This window comes from Triturus cristatus, chromosome 6 (genome assembly GCF_964204655.1).
Source record: "Triturus cristatus chromosome 6, aTriCri1.1, whole genome shotgun sequence".
Taxonomy (NCBI): domain Eukaryota; kingdom Metazoa; phylum Chordata; class Amphibia; order Caudata; family Salamandridae; genus Triturus; species Triturus cristatus.
In genome coordinates, this window is record NC_140589.1 from 1,402,397,635 (window position 1) to 1,402,415,010 (window position 17,376).

The 17,376-nt window shown below is 50.6% G+C and overlaps 1 protein-coding gene across 3 annotated transcripts in view; it reads left to right on the forward strand.

Moving 5' to 3' along the window:
* Nucleotides 1-17,376, forward strand: part of ECT2L (epithelial cell transforming 2 like) — a 445,514-nt gene that overhangs the window by 212,546 nt on the left and 215,592 nt on the right. For all 3 annotated transcript variants that reach the window (XM_085612467.1, XM_085612469.1, XM_085612468.1), the window contains one exon: nt 9,670-9,773. In XM_085612467.1, the coding sequence (XP_085468593.1) occupies nt 9,670-9,773 (104 nt within the window). The remainder of the gene's footprint in view (nt 1-9,669; nt 9,774-17,376) is intronic.

Sequence of the window (17,376 nt, forward strand, 5' to 3'; positions counted from 1 at the left end):
AACACAAAAAACCACACCCGCAAGGCAACCCGCAGTCAAAAGTAACAGCACGTGCACCTCAAATCGGGGACCCCAACCCTCTACAGGAATCTAAAGAGGGGAAGGGGAGCAGATCAAGGACTGGGGGAACCCTGTGCCCGGGGCTGGGGGAGGGGGCCAACTAGGGGGACGGAGCTGGTGAGACAGCAGGCAGCAATGGTGGCTCGCAAATACCCCCGCGGTAGGCGTTCCAGGGGCCTCATACTTTCACCCACGCCCCAGGCTTACCCCTCGCCACATACACCACCTTTTCTCGGAACATGCACCAGTCCATGTGTTCTGTCCAGGCTGACACCACCGGGGGCCTCTGGGCTCCCCACAGCTGAGCGATGTCACGCTTAGCTACCATATATCCCAGAGTCACCCATCGCGTCTGCGGAACCGAGTAATCATTTGGTTCCCACACATTCAGCAAGCATCTCCTCGCTTCAGGCAACAGCGCGACATGCGTAACCACTCGCAGGACCTCATGCACACCACGCCAGAATCGCTCCACCTTCGGGCATTCCCACAGAATATGCAAAAAGGTCGCCAAAGCACCACACCCACGCTTACACAACCCATCCTCGGTATAGCCCATACGCAGAAGCCTTGGCCCCGTCATGTAAACCCGGTGGAGTATCTTAAGCTGGACGAAGCGAAGGCGAGCCGGTATGGCCACCTCCTTCGGAGAGGCCACCGCGGAAATCCAGTCCTCGTCGTCCAACTCCAGCCCATCGGCAACCCAAGCCTCGCGGAGGCCAGTCAGCAAGCCCGAGCGGTCATTGATCAATTTCTTGTAAATGAGGGAGATCGTGCTGTCCGGAACGTGGCCGTCTAGCACTCTATCCTCCAGGGGGGAAGACTCCGGGATGGAGGCGACGTCTGGGAAGACGGAGCCCAGTGCGTGACGGACCTGCAAGTACCGAAAGTATTCACTGCCCTGCAGCTGAAACTCCGTCCGCAGCGTCTCAAATGTTTTGAATCCCCCCCTCGTCCAGAGATCCCCCACTTTACTGATGCCTATCGTGTCCCACTTCTCGAAGCCCTTCGAGGTCCACAGGGAACCCAACCGCTGCGGCGCATACAACGGTGACGCCCGGGTCAAACGGTCCTTCCACCCCATAGCTGCATTGGCCGCGTGCCACACTCGCACCATGACACGCATGGGGCCCGTCAAGCGGGGATCGGGCGCGCCAGAGTAGAGCGCTCGATTGTAATCACCACCGGGCAGGAGCATCTTGTCCATTTCAAATGCCGGGTTTAAAGCGGGCCCATAGAGGCCGTGATTAATTGCAGCTAGCTGGGAGGCCCAGTAATACCGCTTAATATCCGGGAGGGCAATCCCCCCGTCGTACCACGGGAGCGTCAACTTCACCAGGGCTATACGCGGCCTCCCGTCCCAGAAAAGGCGGCGCTGTAGACTCTCCACCTCGCGGAAGTAGCGCGCCGGGACTAAGTCCATAGTATTCTGAAGAGCGTACAGGAAGCGCGGCAACGACATCATCTTAAACAATGCCGCCTGGCCGAGCGGCGAAAGCGGCAGACGCCGCCAGCGCACAACGTCTTCCTTCAAGCGCTGGAGGGGGGGAAGCAAGTTCCGCTCGTAGCGGGCCTCCGGGTCCAGCGTGATATAGACACCCAGGTACCGAAATCCCTGCGAGGCAATCTGGATCGGACAGCCCCGCGGGAGAACGGGAGCCTCCCCGGAAAGCACATAGACACATGATTTAGCCCAGTTAATGACGAGGCCCGAATTACGGCCAAAGGAGCGCAGGACGTCGACCAGGACAATCAGTGATTTGCGCGGGGAGGCTAGGTACAAAAGGATATCGTCAGCATAGAGGGACACGCGGTCCTCATACTCGGGGGTCCAACGGAGACCACGGATGGAAGGGTGCCACCGCAGCCACTCCGCCAGGGGTTCCAAGGCCATTGCAAACAGGAGCGGCGACAAGGGGCAACCCTGTCGCGTGCCCCGTCCCAGCGCGAATGGGGCTGAGACTCGTCCATTCACTACCACCTGCGCCAATGGACCCGAATACAACAATTTGACCCAGCTGATGAACCCCGGCCCAGATCCAAATTTCGCCAACATCGCCCAGATGTATGGCCATTCGAGCGTATCAAACGCCATGGTGGCGTCTAAGGACGCCAAGATGGCCGGCTCCCGCACAAACGGAACACGCGCGAGCACCCCGTGCAAGCGCCGCAGATTAAGGGCCGTGTTGCGATGGGGAATAAAGCCGGACTGGTCTTGGTGGACCAGATCGCCCACCACGCCGACCAGCCGGTTGGCAAGCACCTTGGCGAGGATTTTGGGCTCCGCGTTCAAGAGCGAGATAGGCCGATAGGATGTAACCCGGTCTCGGGGTCTCCCCTCCTTGTGGATCACCACAATTGTAGCCAGACGCTGGTCCGGCGGGAGGGAGCCCCGCGAGTGGGCCGCCAGGAACATCGCGCGGAGGTGGGGCGCCAGTACATCCGGTCGCAGCTTATACAACTCGATAGGGATGCCGTTCGGGCCCATGGCCTTGCCAGATGCGACCGAGCGTATGGCGAGGGCAATTTCGTCCGAGGTGGGAGCAGCATCCAACGACTCCCTGTCCTCCACCGAAAGGGAGGGCAGCGCGATATCCCGAAGCAGGGCATGGGAATCCGCCTCCGAGCAGGGAGAGACCGGGGAATACACCTCGCGGAAATAGTCCGCGAAGCAAGAGACAATGTCTTCTGGCTCGGTGACACGTACACCATCCATCCTCTCAATCAACGGGACCACACGACTCGCTCTCTCCTTTTTATCCAACCATGCAAGCAGTTTACCAGCCTTATCACCCACATCATACAGTCGCCCCTGTTGCTCTCTATAGAGGCCCCTGGCCGCCTCCGTGACGAGGGCCCTGTAGGCCGCCTGCTTAAGGTGTAGGACATGTAGTGCAGCATCCGTCACCCCACCCTCTAGATCACCCTCCAATTCAGCGATTTCGGCCTCCACCCGGGTCACCTCCTCTTGCTCGCGCCTCCGGGCATGGGATATGAAGGAGAGGGCCTCTCCTCTAAGAACTGTCTTGAAGGCTTCCCACAGGGAGATAGCCGAAGGGACAGACCCCACATTCTCCTCAAAATACCGCTGCAAGGATTTAATCAAGTCAGCACGAATAGTGGGGTCGCGCAGGTACCAGGCATTGATTGGAGCTACCCTTCCCTCCCCCCTCGGGAAGACATCAAAGTGCAACAGGAGCGGGGAGTGATCTTAAATACCCCGCGCCAGATGGCGCACCTCTCCCACTCTCCCAGCATAGGCGGCAGGGACAAGGATATGATCAAGCCGCGAGAGGCTACCATGGGCACCCGAATGGAAAGTGTACTGCAGCTGCGCGAGATGTTTTAAACGCCAGCAGTCCACCAATCCCAGCGTATCTAAGAGGCCGGACAGCCACGCCTGCGCCCGGGGGAGGTCCCTGGGGGGGTAACGATCCATAGTCCCAGAAGCCACAGCATTGAAGTCCCCCCCAACCACCAGAAGCCCCCCCGGAAGGTCAAGGAGGAGGCGCCCCAGGTCCGCAAAAGTGGTAGACTGTAACCCCGGTGGGACGTACACTGAAACCAAGACAACTACTTTGCCCTCCATTCTCCCCACCAAGGCAGTGTAGCGTCCCCTCTCATCATGGCGCACCTCGTCTATTTCCAGCGGGAGCGAGTTCTTAACCATGATGCCCACCCCCCGCGAGCCAGACGTGAAGCCCGAGTGGGCCACCAGACGATAGCCACGCCGATTCATGGCACAAAAGGAATTACCAATAAGGTGTGTCTCCTGCAGAAAGACCACATCTGGCGAAATTCGTTTCAGATACTGCAGGACCACACCTCGCTTAATCCTATCCCCCAGTCCGTTAACGTTCCACGACAACAAAGTCAGGTCCCTACCCCCCATCACACACAGAAGCCATCATTCGTCCCCCGGAGAGCACCACAAAAACACCAATACAGTAAAGGGTTTGCCTTGCGGAAAAAACGAACAACACCCCACCCCAACCCACCCATCCCAACAAAACTCCCCCCTCCCTGCACCCCTGCATGAGCCCAGACAGCCCCCCCAAAGTGCAGTGTGCCTGTCGCCCCATAAATGAGAAAACTAACTAGTCCCCCAGAGGAGGAGGGAAAGCCCCCAAGAGACCCCGCACGACCTCCACAGGAGGGGAACTTACACAATCAGACAATGGTGACAGTAATGTTGTCCAGAGCAAGGCCTACTATTAGTCCCTCAGTCCTGATCCGGCGAGCCCTCCCCGCCAACCACGCCCCCCCCACCCCCCCGGCTCCGATCCCCGGGCAAAGTGTCCAACCAGTCCCCGGCCGCCTCGGGACGATCAAAAAAGTGCGTGCGGCCATCCACCTCTACCCTCAACTTCGCTGGAAAAAGCATCGCATACTTGATGTTCAGGTCCCGTAGGCGACGTTTGACTCCGAGAAAACTCAGTCTCTGCTTCTGGACCGCCGGAGTAAAATCAGGATAGAAGTTTACGTCCATATTATCGAGTCTGACCGGTCCTTGTAGCCTAGAGGTCTGCAGGATAGCGTCTCTGTCCCGAAAGTTGAAAATCCGGGCAATGAGAGGCCTCGGAGGGGCTCCGGCCTTAGGTCTTCCTCCGGGGACCCTGTGGGCACGTTCCACCGCAAAGAGTTTACTCAGCCCCCGGGGCTGGAGATGGGTGAGGATCAGGTCCTCCACAAACAGATCCGCCGCCTCCTCCTCACGTCCCTCCGGCACCCCGATAATGCGGACATTGTTCCTCCGGGCCCGACCCTCGGAGTCCTCCAGTCGACGATCCATCAGGGCGCTCGCCTGGCCAAGCCGGCGCACCTCCTTTTGGAGGGCCGCCACGTCCGTTGTAAGGCCCGAGGTAGTATGGGCCAAAGTATCGACCCGGTCATTCGTCTTAGACAGATCGGCCCTCACCAGGCCCACATCCACGAGGACCGAGTCAATCTTCTGCGCCAGAGTGTCGAAGCGCTGGTCCACCGAGGCCTTCATCTCGGCGATGGCGCCCATGACGTCTCGGAGGGTCAGATCCGCGGGCAGAGCAGGAGCATCAGTCGGGCCCGCAGGGGACCCGCGCGGCGCCTCTGGAGATCCCTTCTGGAGGGTGTAGCGGTCCATGTTGTTGGACTGATGGGCTGTGCCACGGCGGGTCGATTTCACCTTTGCCCGGTCGCCATCTTGCTTTGTGGACATGGTTCCAGTCCCCAAATCGTGCCAATCTCCTTGAAAGGGGCCGACAAACCAGTTCACGGGCTCCGGGGGGGGGGGGCGACTACAGCTCCGCAGGGCGGATCACAGCTGGCGGGCCGGCAGGGCACCCCAACGAGGCCACACCACCGCACACCGCCCCGCAACCCTACCTCGCCTGGCAGCAAGGAGGGCGCAAAAGCGAAAGTGAAAGTGCGGGGTACGCGAGTCGCCCAGCCTTGCCCGCCGCTGTTGTTCACTTTGTCTCCGGATCGCCCCACAACTCCAATCCGGGGGGCCGGCGTGGAGAAGGCCGCAAACCTCAATCGGTGCTCCCGCCGGTGTCCGAGGTCCGATTCGGAAACGGAAAACGGGTGGCACCTCAGCTCAGGCTCACAAACACAGTCCCCTCGTCTAGGACAGGATATAGTCAGGATTTATGCAGGAGGTCGCGGAGGTCCTCGGGAGCCTCGCACCTACGCGGCCATCTTTGTTGCGCGCTAGGCTCCTCCCCCTAACATGATCTTTTTGCTCTACATTCACTGATTCTCTCTCTCTCTCTCTCTCTCTCTCTCTCTCTCTCTCTCTCTCTCTCTCTCTCTCTCTCTCTTTCTCTCTTTCTCTCTTTCTCTCTTTCTCTCTTTCTCTCTTTCTCTCTCTCTCTCTTTCTCTCTTTCTCTCTTTCTCTCTTTCTCTCTTTCTCTCTTTCTCTCTTTCTCTTTCTCTCTTTCTCTCTCTCTCTTTCTCTCTCTCTCTCTCTCCCCTATTTAATAAGAAAAAATACATTTCTTGGGCTTTCATTAACATATCTTTCCCTCATCTATCAGTTGTAAAGCATATCTGAGCCATTTTGGTTTAACTCTTGGTATATTTCACCTCTATATGTACCACGGGTATATTATGATCCGTCAATTTTATGTAAAGCATGTCAAACATGATATGCATGAACTTGTTTATTGTACAAACACCTGCATATCTTACAGAGACAAAGATCCTGAGAAACTTAAAAATTATTTAAATATCCCTTCTGGCTTGGCAACGTCTGAAGTGATTCTGCTGGATATATTATTGTTTTTGCTTATGGTTGTGACAGCCATATATGAGATATCCGCTGTAATCTCTAACTGCTTTCTTCCAGGACATCACTTTGACCAAAGTAATTTGATTGCCTATCAAACATGATGCAGCCAGTGGTGCTTGTAACAAAAGTAAGTGCCACTGCAGCTCCTCACAGCCAAGCACGATCAATGAGTAAGGTTGCCGCTGCAGCTGTCCCAGTGTCAGTAACGGGACATAGTTGAAATGACTCTCTAAGGCCAGCTAGGACCTCAGATGTGGCTCAACCAGAATACTGCTGATTTCCACTCTGTTCCAGCACTGCCCCTCATTCAAAAGCCTTCTCACTTGAAATTATCTCATTCTCTCCTCCTTTGCTGTACACAAATTCACTGCGCTGCAGAAGTCAGTGCATCAACACCAGAACAGGTATGAGCGGGTTTATTGTTTCTACATTTTCCCCTTTTATATGATGGATAAGGGTACTGGGCACATCACTGGAGGTAAATGAGCAGATTGTGAATTGAAACAGAACCAAATTCCATACCCCCTCACAAAGCAACATACAATTTATCCTAACCTCACGTGCCATCTTGGCAGTTTCATCCACTCAATGTCTAGTTAATAGTTAATTTGTGTGTAAACATGATACATGATATTATTTAGGGTTCACCTGCAGGTTTAGACACTGTACCGTAGGAAAGTGCCTCTTTTGGACATGGTTAGCCACCACTTTTTGCCTGAAAAAGGATGTAATTTCGATTGGAAGTGCACCGGGTCCCTACCAATCAGGTCTCCTGTGCCAGAAGCTCTTTCCGTAAACTGTACCTTTTGTTTCCTGATTGGCACAGCTTCAGTATCCCTTGTGAGTCCCTATTAAATGATACCCATGGTACTTAGGGAATTGGCACTGAAGAGGGACCCAAAGGGTAGCAGCACTAATTGGGCCACCGTAGCCCTTAAAGTCCTACGGCAGAGTGCACTATATCCCCTGTGAGGACATATCTACATGAGCAGGTATGCGCCTCCAGTGTCCATGTTGATTCGTGGATATTGTAAGTGAATAGGGAAGCCATAAAAAGTACAAGGGCTGGAAACTCGTCATTACGAGTTCCCCAGCTCCATGACGGCTTCACTGTATTATGGGACGTTTTATACCAACCGTCTTGTCTTAATAAGCCTGTAATGATTCCAGTGTCTGATTTATTAAAAGAGGGGTCCCCTGAAACCTACCAACCCTTAGTGTGGTCACCGACTGGTCTAAGCCAGCCTGTTACCAACAGACAGAGTTCTAACCTCATGGGGTGAGCGCCTCTGCTTTCAGAGGTCGATAACAATGCCTGGCCAGGGCGGAGGTGTTCACACCTCTCCCCGGTCAAATTGAGCCATCTGTGGCAGGAAGCGTCAAAGGCCCTGCTACCTTTGAAACATGACCCCAGCCTGTCCTGTTAGAAGTAGTAGAGCCCCTTCCTGTCCTCGCGCCTTTGGGCAGGAAGACAGGCGGGAAAGCCAAGATAGAATAGGAGGTGTGCCCCCCTCTGCCGATTCCACCCCTCAGGTGTTGGAGGCGAGGTGAAGCATATTTCTCAGTGCCCACAATCTTAAAGATGGTTGGGCTTCACCAATCAGGGCTAGGGCTATGTCCCCTTCCCACAGGAGGTGAGCATAATAGAGGGTGTAGACACCCGAGGTAAGGGGCTCATTGGCCACTACCTGTCACTCCTTTGTAAACACCCCTAAATTTAGTGTTTAGGTGGTATCCCCAGACCCTGAACTTAGATTTCACGGACACAAGAAGAAAACAAATGAAGAAACACTGTTGGACCGATAACTGCAGACCTCGTGGTGAACTCTGAGAGCAAACTCCTGCCTTTTGCCACATAACTTGACAATAGGCATCCTCCAGCTCGTCTCGTTGCTGTGTGGACTCCACAAACCCCAGAGGGTCATCAGCACTTCTCTACCAATTTGAGAACTCCCTCGAGATGGAGGTATTTTCTCCCTGCAGCCGCAGGCACCAAAAACACCAAAGTCTGGTCGAATTTCCCAACCTGACCGATATCTCAGAGTACCAGCCAATGGTACACCTGCTCTGGAGGATCAGCTTGGCCTCTGCACCAAGTCTCGAGGCCCCAGGACCCACTGGAGCCGAAGAGCACTAATACCTAAGGTACCGGACCCCTTGCTCCAAAAACCTACAAAGCTGAGTCAGGCAGACTCCAACTTTACAGCGACCCAGCACCCAACGAGGGACTTTAGGACTCTGGAGACCCACCTCAGGAGTGGCCCAGCAGCTCCATATTTGTCACTCCAAGGTTTCAGTCCCTGACCTCAAGGTTCAACTTTGTGTGCCTTCGCCCAGCTGCTTATCTTCACTGCACCCAGCCTGCCCGGCCGGGGCATATTCAAACCAGCTGTGCTCCTGAGGCCCCAGATCCCTTGCAACCTCTACACTCACTTGAGAGCCCTTGGACTTTCCTGCAAGTCCCCCTTTGCTCTACCTTTATAGATGGCCCCATGGCTTTTGCAGCGCACTCGCTACAAAGTCGCCTTTTACCTCGTTTCCCAAGAAACCTGAGAAGCTCCTGAGAACTTGTCCTTGACACTTTTGACCTTGGCCCTCAACCTTCTCATTCCCAAAAGGGTACCCACACAATAACTATACTGTATTGCTTTTTCCACTTGCCTTTTTCCTCCCATAGGAAATGTATTGTATGTAAATGCGCACAACTGTGATTAATGGATTTTATTGTGGTTTATCTTATTGTGAAAAGTATTTACCTTGTACCTGAAGTTCTTGCTCTAAATATTTATAGAAAAGAAGCACTTTTTTTCTAATTCAGTCTCAACTTCTTTCATTGAGTGTGTGCCTCATTTATTGCCTTGGTGTGTATAACAAATGCTCAGCACTACCCTCTGAAAAGCCTAACTGCTCGCCCACACTGCCACAAAAATAGAGCATTAGTATTATCTACTTTTGCCTCTGTAAACCAGTAGGGGTCTCTGTGATCTCTCTGCGCAGTGTACCCCATTGTGGTGTACTATATAGAGAGGTGGATTTCCTCCAGGCACTATGATTCTTCCCTGGTTAAGGCCAATTATTTTAAGCCATGGGACATAGATGAATCACAAGTTGTTTTTCGACATAAATGCTGCATGAATCATGTCTTTCAAGGGGACTTCAAGATTGTATTGGCAGTATATGGTGTTCTTGCTGTGGTTCAGGCCCGGAATTTAACAGGTTTGTAACAATAGCATTCAAAATGTAAATGAAATTGATGTGAATTGTCAATGAAAGTATATAATTTAGTTTATACTCATGCAAGGTGCAGTGCTGATATTAAACACAATGTTTTTGTCCACAGGACAATTTATGTATGACTCCATGAGCATGGCTCAAGTACAGACGAATAGAGTAGCAGCCCAGGCTTTAACTGACGGATTGGTGGAGCTCTCAAGACAGAAAAGTGTGAGTACTACAACTCTGGCTGCAGCAGAGCAAAAGCAGAGAAGCAGTCTGATCTTGCTGTGCGATTAAATCTATATGTTCTGTGTATTAATGGGGATCTTGGCCCAAGTAGAAAGTGAATACCCTGCACTGTTGGACACTGGTGAGTCTGGCACAATTACATATTTGGATCCTTTGACACAGATGCACAGTAGGGACCCAGAACTACTGGACAATGAAGTGCTGGCACCTTTTGACTGTGGGGAGTTTCATCTCTTGGATATTTGGAACTTCATCTCCATTTGACATCTGTGAGTTCACTATTGTGGTGCACTAGTCCTCCTGTAATATTTCATGTTTGAGGCATATGAGCTGCAGAATTCATACTTTTGCATAGATCGCCATCTGGTGTTGGGCTCGGATGCTTGCACCTTGTTGTTGTCTTGGAAGAAGTCTTTTGTAGTCACGAGATAGGTGACTCCTCCCTTGGACAATAGTGTGCATGGGCATCGACTCCATCCTCAGATTGTTTTTTTCTGCCATTGGGTTTGGATGTAACTTCAACGCTCCGGTTCGGTACCGTGTTTTCCAAACCTTTTCTACGCGCAAACCATCGTAAACTTGACGGTATTGTTTTCATTCACGTGCCTTGCGACGCGCTAACTCAAATACTTCTTTCCGGTCGTCGACGCGGGCCGCTGGGCCTATCGACAACTTTTGGGCCTACGGCTAATGGAAAGAACGCCATTCAAAAAATGCCCACATTGTGGAGCTAAATTCCCACACAGCAACCAACACAAGGTCTGCAACCTTTGTCTCTCGCCCGAGCTTGAAGAAAAAATTGCCAAGCCTGCGCCTCCTTCCGGTCCAAGAAGACTAGCCGTGATCGCTGGGCTCGACAACACGTTATGGCGCAACGGGCTGCACCGGTGCCAGACGACACCTTCCATGAAGGCCCCGACGTCCCAGAAGCAGAGGATTCGGAGGATCTCGACATCGTATCTGAAGCAGATGACCCCGACTCCGATGACCACATCACTCCAGGTCAACGAGTGAGTACAACTGCCCCTGCCCCAACCCCACCCGAAAAAAAGAAGAATCATTAAGACTTCGCCTGAAGGCCTTAGTCGCGACCCAAAGAAAACTTCAGAAGCCCCGCCCCCGGGCCTGGCTCCGAAAACAAAGGAGAAGCCTTCCGGCGGCTCAGGACCGAGCAAGCCGCACGTCGGTGCCCCAAAAACACCGTTGGTGCCGAAAGCGGGAACACATCCGAATCCCGCTGTCCCCAAAAAGGCATCGGCACCAAGCACTTCGACACCCAAGGGACAAAAGGCCTCAGACCCGAAGACACCTCAAAAACCTTCGGATCCAACAAATATTTCGGACTCGACACCGAAACCGAAGGATCCAAAAACCCTTTCTAAGGCTCCAGAGCAGAAATCTGAACCACGTTCGGAACGGTAAAAATCAGCGCCGAAATCAGACACCTACGAGGAAGAACTGTTTCTACCAGATCCCATCGATCCAAAACAGAAAACACTGCACGTGGACCCTAAAACAGGCCATATTGTCAGTATCCCAAAGAACAAGAGGAAATTCGACACCCCACACATTCCTGAGGTGCCTGTGAAGAAAAGAGACTGTGCAACTTCACCTTTAAGACCCTCTTTTCCTGTTCTTCCTACTTAGCCTTTCTCTCCTCTAAAGTCTCCCATACTTCCTCCATACTCACCACCACCACAGGACGATGATGACCTAGGGGGTGGGGGGTCCACATAATGACCCTTTCACTGATCCTGATGATGACACTAGCATACCACAGGACACATGGGACGACTACAATAACCCTGTCGATCCTCAAGACCTTCCTGATCCAGATGCATGCCCCACAAGGACATCTCCCCCAGATTACAACATTGGCTTTAGTCAGCTCATTAATAGAGCTGCCCAATATCATGGCGTTCAAATGCATTCAGACCACACAAAGGAAGACTTCCTGGTATACACCTTTTCACAGTCACAAAAGAGAGTACAAACATTACCCATGCTAAAAGGTGTCATCAAACATGCTCCAGACGTCTTCAAAGACCCTTTCAGGACCAGGATTCTCAATTGTCGGATTGATAAAAATGATCCCACCTACATTAAAGGCCAACTCCCCTTAGATCCCCTGGTAGTGACCAATGCTAGGAAGCGTGCCAACTCTCAAACCTCCGGTGATGCTCTACCTCCAGACAGAGTCTAAATTACTAGACGCTTCAGGCAAACGAGTTACCTCCCAGGCAGCTAATCACTGGAGGATAGCTAATGCACAAGCATTACTTGCCAGATACGATCGGGCTCACTACGACGAGCTTGAAAGCCTAATGCAACATTTGCCTGACCAATACAAGGCCAAAGCCAATGATTTGATTCAGGAAGGCAAGTTAATCACAAACGCATCCATTAAATGTCCCCTCAATGCAGCAGACACCACATCTAGAACAAATAATAAACACTAGTGTGTTATTACGAAGGCATGCCTGGTTGCGCATTTCTGGGTTCAAACAGGAAGTGCAGGCTACTATCCTGAATCAGTCGTTCAATCAGGAACACGTTTTTGGGCCAGTTGTAGACACAGCCTTAGAGAAAATGAAAAAAGACACTGACACTGCAAAATCCATGGGAGAATTACAGTTTCCATCAACACAAAGCTCCTTTCGCTGCTCCTTTTATAGAGGCGCATCCAAGAACATCAGCACAGACACTGCTTCCTCCTCCTATAAAAGCCCCACACAAACATCCCCCAACAAGGGATATTTCAGAGCTGGGTACAGGGGAAATAACAACAAAGAGAGAGGCCGATGTAACAGCACTCGCGCCTCCCCCACTAACAAACAGTGACTTCCCTCCACTCCCTCCAGACCATTCCACTCCGGTTGGAGGGAGACTCTCACAGTTCCTACCTGTCTGGAATTCCATCACTACAGACAGGTGGGTAAGACAAATTATCCAGTATGGTTACTGCCTGGAACTTACTGCACCTCCCCCCAACATACCGCCCAAACAGCGTCCAATGTCCACGGAACACCTAATGCTCCTCAAACAGGAAGTTCTCTCACTGCTTCAAAAGCATGCAATAGAACCAGTTCCCCTAGAGCATCAAGGGACAGGGGTTTACTCCCTGTATTTTTTAATCCCCAAAAAGGACGGTACTCTCAAACCAATACTCTACCTCAGACCTCTCAATTTCTACATACAGTCAGATCACTTTCACATGATCACTCTTCAACAAGTCCTTCCACTGCTTCTACAAGGCGACTTCCTTTCCACATTAGATCTCAAGGACGCCTACTTCCATATTACCATACACCCTGCTCACAGGAAATACCTGAGGTTTACAGTGGATGGCCAACACTTTCAGTTCAAAGTCCTCCCATTCGGAGTGACCACAGCACCCAGGGTCTCCACAAAGTGTCTTGCGGTAGTAGCTGCACACTTGCGAAGACAGCAGATTCATGTGTTTCCATACCTGGATGACTGGCTGATAAAAGCCAAGTCATACAACCAGTGTGTTCAACACACTTACCAAACAATTCAGCTGCTACACCACTTGGGGTTCACAATAAACCACACCAAGTTGCATCTCCAGCCCTCAACCTACATCAGCATCTAGGAGCCACAATAGACACTTCCAAAGCCCTAGCATACCCCAATCCAGCCAGGATAGCCAGTATGCAAACCCTCATCACAAAATTTCAACCCCAACACTCCCTTCCAGCTCATGTGTTTATGCAGCTCATAGGAATGATGGCATCTTGCATTTTCATTGTACCTCACGCAAGACTTCAGATGCGCCCTTTACAGGAATGCTTAGCACATCAGTGGAACCAGCCTCAATGTCAACTTACAGATCTGGTGTTGGTCGACAGCCGCACACATCGCTCTCTGCAGTGGTGGAACACACAAAACCTTTCCACAGGGCGGCCGTTTCTGGAGCCAGTTCCACAGATAGTGCTAACAGCGGATGCATCACTCACCGGCTGGGGAGTCCATCTGCTAAACCAGACAATTCAGGGCAGGTGGACCACTCAACAAAAAGTGTTCCACATCAATCACAAAGAATTACTAGCAATATTTATAGCGTTAAAGTCATTCCAAGCACACCTCCTCAACAAGACTGTCCTAGTCCGCACAGACAATATGACAGCAATGTATTACATACAGAAACAAGGAGGAACACATTCTTTGCAGCTGTCTCATCTAGCACAAAGCATATGGAGATGGGCTGTTCGGCAAAACATATATCTTCTGGCAGAACATTTTCCAGGAGTGCACAAAATCAGATTGCGGATCTGCTAAGTCGTCAGACACAGCAGATACACAAATGGGAACTTCATCCTCAAGTTCATCAACCATTTTTCCAAAAGTGGGGCCACCCAGACATAGATCTGTTCACCACACACGTAAATTTAAAAAGCCCAACCTTTCCCGCCAGGTTTCCACACCTGTCATCCAAGGGCAATGCAATATGGATGATTTGCATACGCTTTTCCGCCACTCCCACTCATTCCGCTAATAGTACGCAAGCTCAGACAACAGTCTCTCAAAATAATCCTAGTTGCTCCCACATGGGCACAACAACCATGGTTCACAACACTCCTCGTACTCTCAGTAGTTCCACACCAAAAAGTATGTCTCTCACCAAAGTTGCTGACACAGAACCATGGAGAGATAAGGCACCCAGATCCAGCTCAACTGAATCTTGCAATCTGGCTCCTGAAGTCCTAGAGTTCGGTTACCTCAACCTCCCACCCGACTGTATGAACATTATTAAAGAAGCCAGACGCCCCACTACTAGAGCTTGCTATGCAACCAAATGGAAAAGATTAATCATTTACTGCAATAACAACAAAATTGGCCCGCTTGATGCTTCAATTCAGAACATCATTTGCAATTTGCTGCATCTACAAATATGTAATCTAGCATACTCATCCATAAGATTACATCTGGCTGCCCTTGCCGCCTACCTGCAAAACAGACAACATTTGTCATTGTTCAGAGTACCCGCTATCAAAGCCTTTATGGAAGGCCTTAAAAGGATAATTCCTCCCACACTGCCACCCTCTCTGGTGTGGAATCTAAACATTGTCCTTACTAGGCTCATGGGTCCCCCATTTGAACCTCTACACAAATGCGAACTGCAGTTCCTTACACGGAAAGTAGCTTTCCTTGTTGCAATCACCTCTTTCAGGAGAGTGAGTGAGATCCAGGCTTTAACCATACAGGAACCATTCTTACAAATACATCGTAACAAGGTTGTTCTTAGAACAAATCCAAAATTCCTTCCCAAAGTAATCTCCACCTTTTCATCTTAATCAATCTGTAGAGTTACCAGTGTTTTTCCAAAACCCAGATTCCATAGCAGAGAGAGCTCTTCACACACTTGACGTCAAAAGAGCTATACTTTATTACATTGACAGGACTAAACATTTTAGAAAGACAAACCAACTGTTTGTAGCTTTCTCTCCACCTAATTAAAGGAAACCCCATCTCCAAAGCTGGAATTGCCAGGTGGATAGTCAAATGCATTCAAATATGCTACTCGAAGGCAAAACGCACATTAACAATTCCCCCTAGAGTACACTCAACACGCAAACTAGGGGCTTCCATGGCATTCTTCGGGAACATTCCCCTAGAAGACTTTGTAAGGCAGCGATATGGTCTAGCACACACACCAAACACTATTGTGTAGACGTGCAGGCGAAGCAACAGGCTTCTGTAGTCCAGGCTGTTATTAAAACACTTTTTCAAACCACTGCAACAGATACAGGTGACCACCGCTAGGGGAGACACTGCTGTACAGTCTATGCAAAAGTATGAATTCTGCAGCTCATATGCCCCGAACAGAGAATGCTACTTACCAGTATGCATCTGTTCTTGGCATGTAGAGATGCAGAATATCATACACCCACCCGCCTCCCTGGAACCTGTATCTGTTCCAGTGTTATCTTACTTAGATACATTCACATGGACATCTTTTCTGTTTCTTACAAACTCCATTTCCCTTCATGGCGAAAAACAATCTGAGGATGGAGTCGATGCCCATGTGCACTATCGTCCAAGGGAGGAGTCACCTATCTCGTGACTACAAAAGACTTCTTCCAAGACAACAACAAGGTGCAAGCATCCAAGCCCAACACCAGATGGCAATCTATGCAAAAGTATGAAATTCTGCAGCTCTACATGCCAAGAATAGATGCATACTGGTAAGTAGCATTTTCCATTCCTGACGTGCACAGTGTTGGACAACAGAGAACCAAGCAATGTTGGACACTAAGGTATTGACTTGATTTGACTATGCTATGGGTGTAAAGACGAAGGCTACAGACAGTCTTGCCAGCCATCTCTACCATTTTTCATTAGTCTCAGGAAGTTTGTGTTTTTGGGGTTTTTAGCAATGGGTTTTGAGGGCCCTATTGCTAAGGGACCCCTCAAATTACACATTATTATTGCTTAGTGCTACCCTTGTGGTATTCCTTGAGAGGAGACACTAATTGATCTGCTCAACCTGTAGTAGCCCCTCCTTTATCTCCCTCTGCACAAGCCCTGGCTTTGGCGGAATAATGATCTTTTTTTGGGTGCTCTGAAGATAGGTGCCTACTGAACCCCAACAGTAAATTATGTCTTGAGGCTTGGGGTAGACAGTGGCTCATTTATGTTTATTGCTTTTGTGTGCTTCGGATGTTCATGAAGGTTATGGCCTTAATGGTTGGTACAACTTATTGTGATCCTTAAACAGTGTGCTAACTGTAAATACTCCATGAACGGTACTAGTGCTCCTTTTCTTTGGGTTACTCAAAGCTGTTTGTGGACATTTGCTTTTCTAAAAACGATGTCTGCAAGATAAAGAATGGCTGCTACCCACCGATGACAACCCCATTCCCACCTCTTGCGCTGTGGTTCTTTGTTTCCAGGATTGTCTGTAGGGATTACACAACTGTTCACAGCAGAACCTTACCTGGAATATGTGCCTGGTCCTTTATGGAGAGGGCCTTCCCATAATTCTTCCTGAGGAAGAAAGCTGTGTCTCATACTAATTTGCTGGACCCTTTGAATCTGCAGTATGCACTGACTCTTGTAGGGAGTCATGACCCAAAAGTGCTGCTTGTTATCATTGAGCTAAAAACAAACCTGAAGGCCCTCCTTAAGCTCTCATGGCCTTGTTGTGCTGCTGTTGACTTTGCCTGTGTGGGAGAACTCAGCCAGTCCAAGAACACCAGGGGTTGGAACTTAGTCATCTCCATGCCTTAACAGAGAGCAGAGGAAGGATGTCCGAGAAATCTTTTACAAGTACAGGAGATATATTTGGTGCTTCTGCATTGCGAGCACACTCCCTTGCTGCACCACTTCCTTTTATTTTATTCTTCACCTGGCCCTGCATTTTTTTCAGGGGTCCAGAATCTACCTGGCTTACCTTCTACCCTGATTATGAGAGGCCAGAGAGAAACATTTTGTTTGTGGCATGTGTAAGTGTACATACACATGCTGTGCATACCTCCGCCATCTAGTGTTGGGCTTGGACATACTTTCGAGTCACGGAACCTAGTGACTTCACCTATTTGTGGCAATGGACATGGGCATC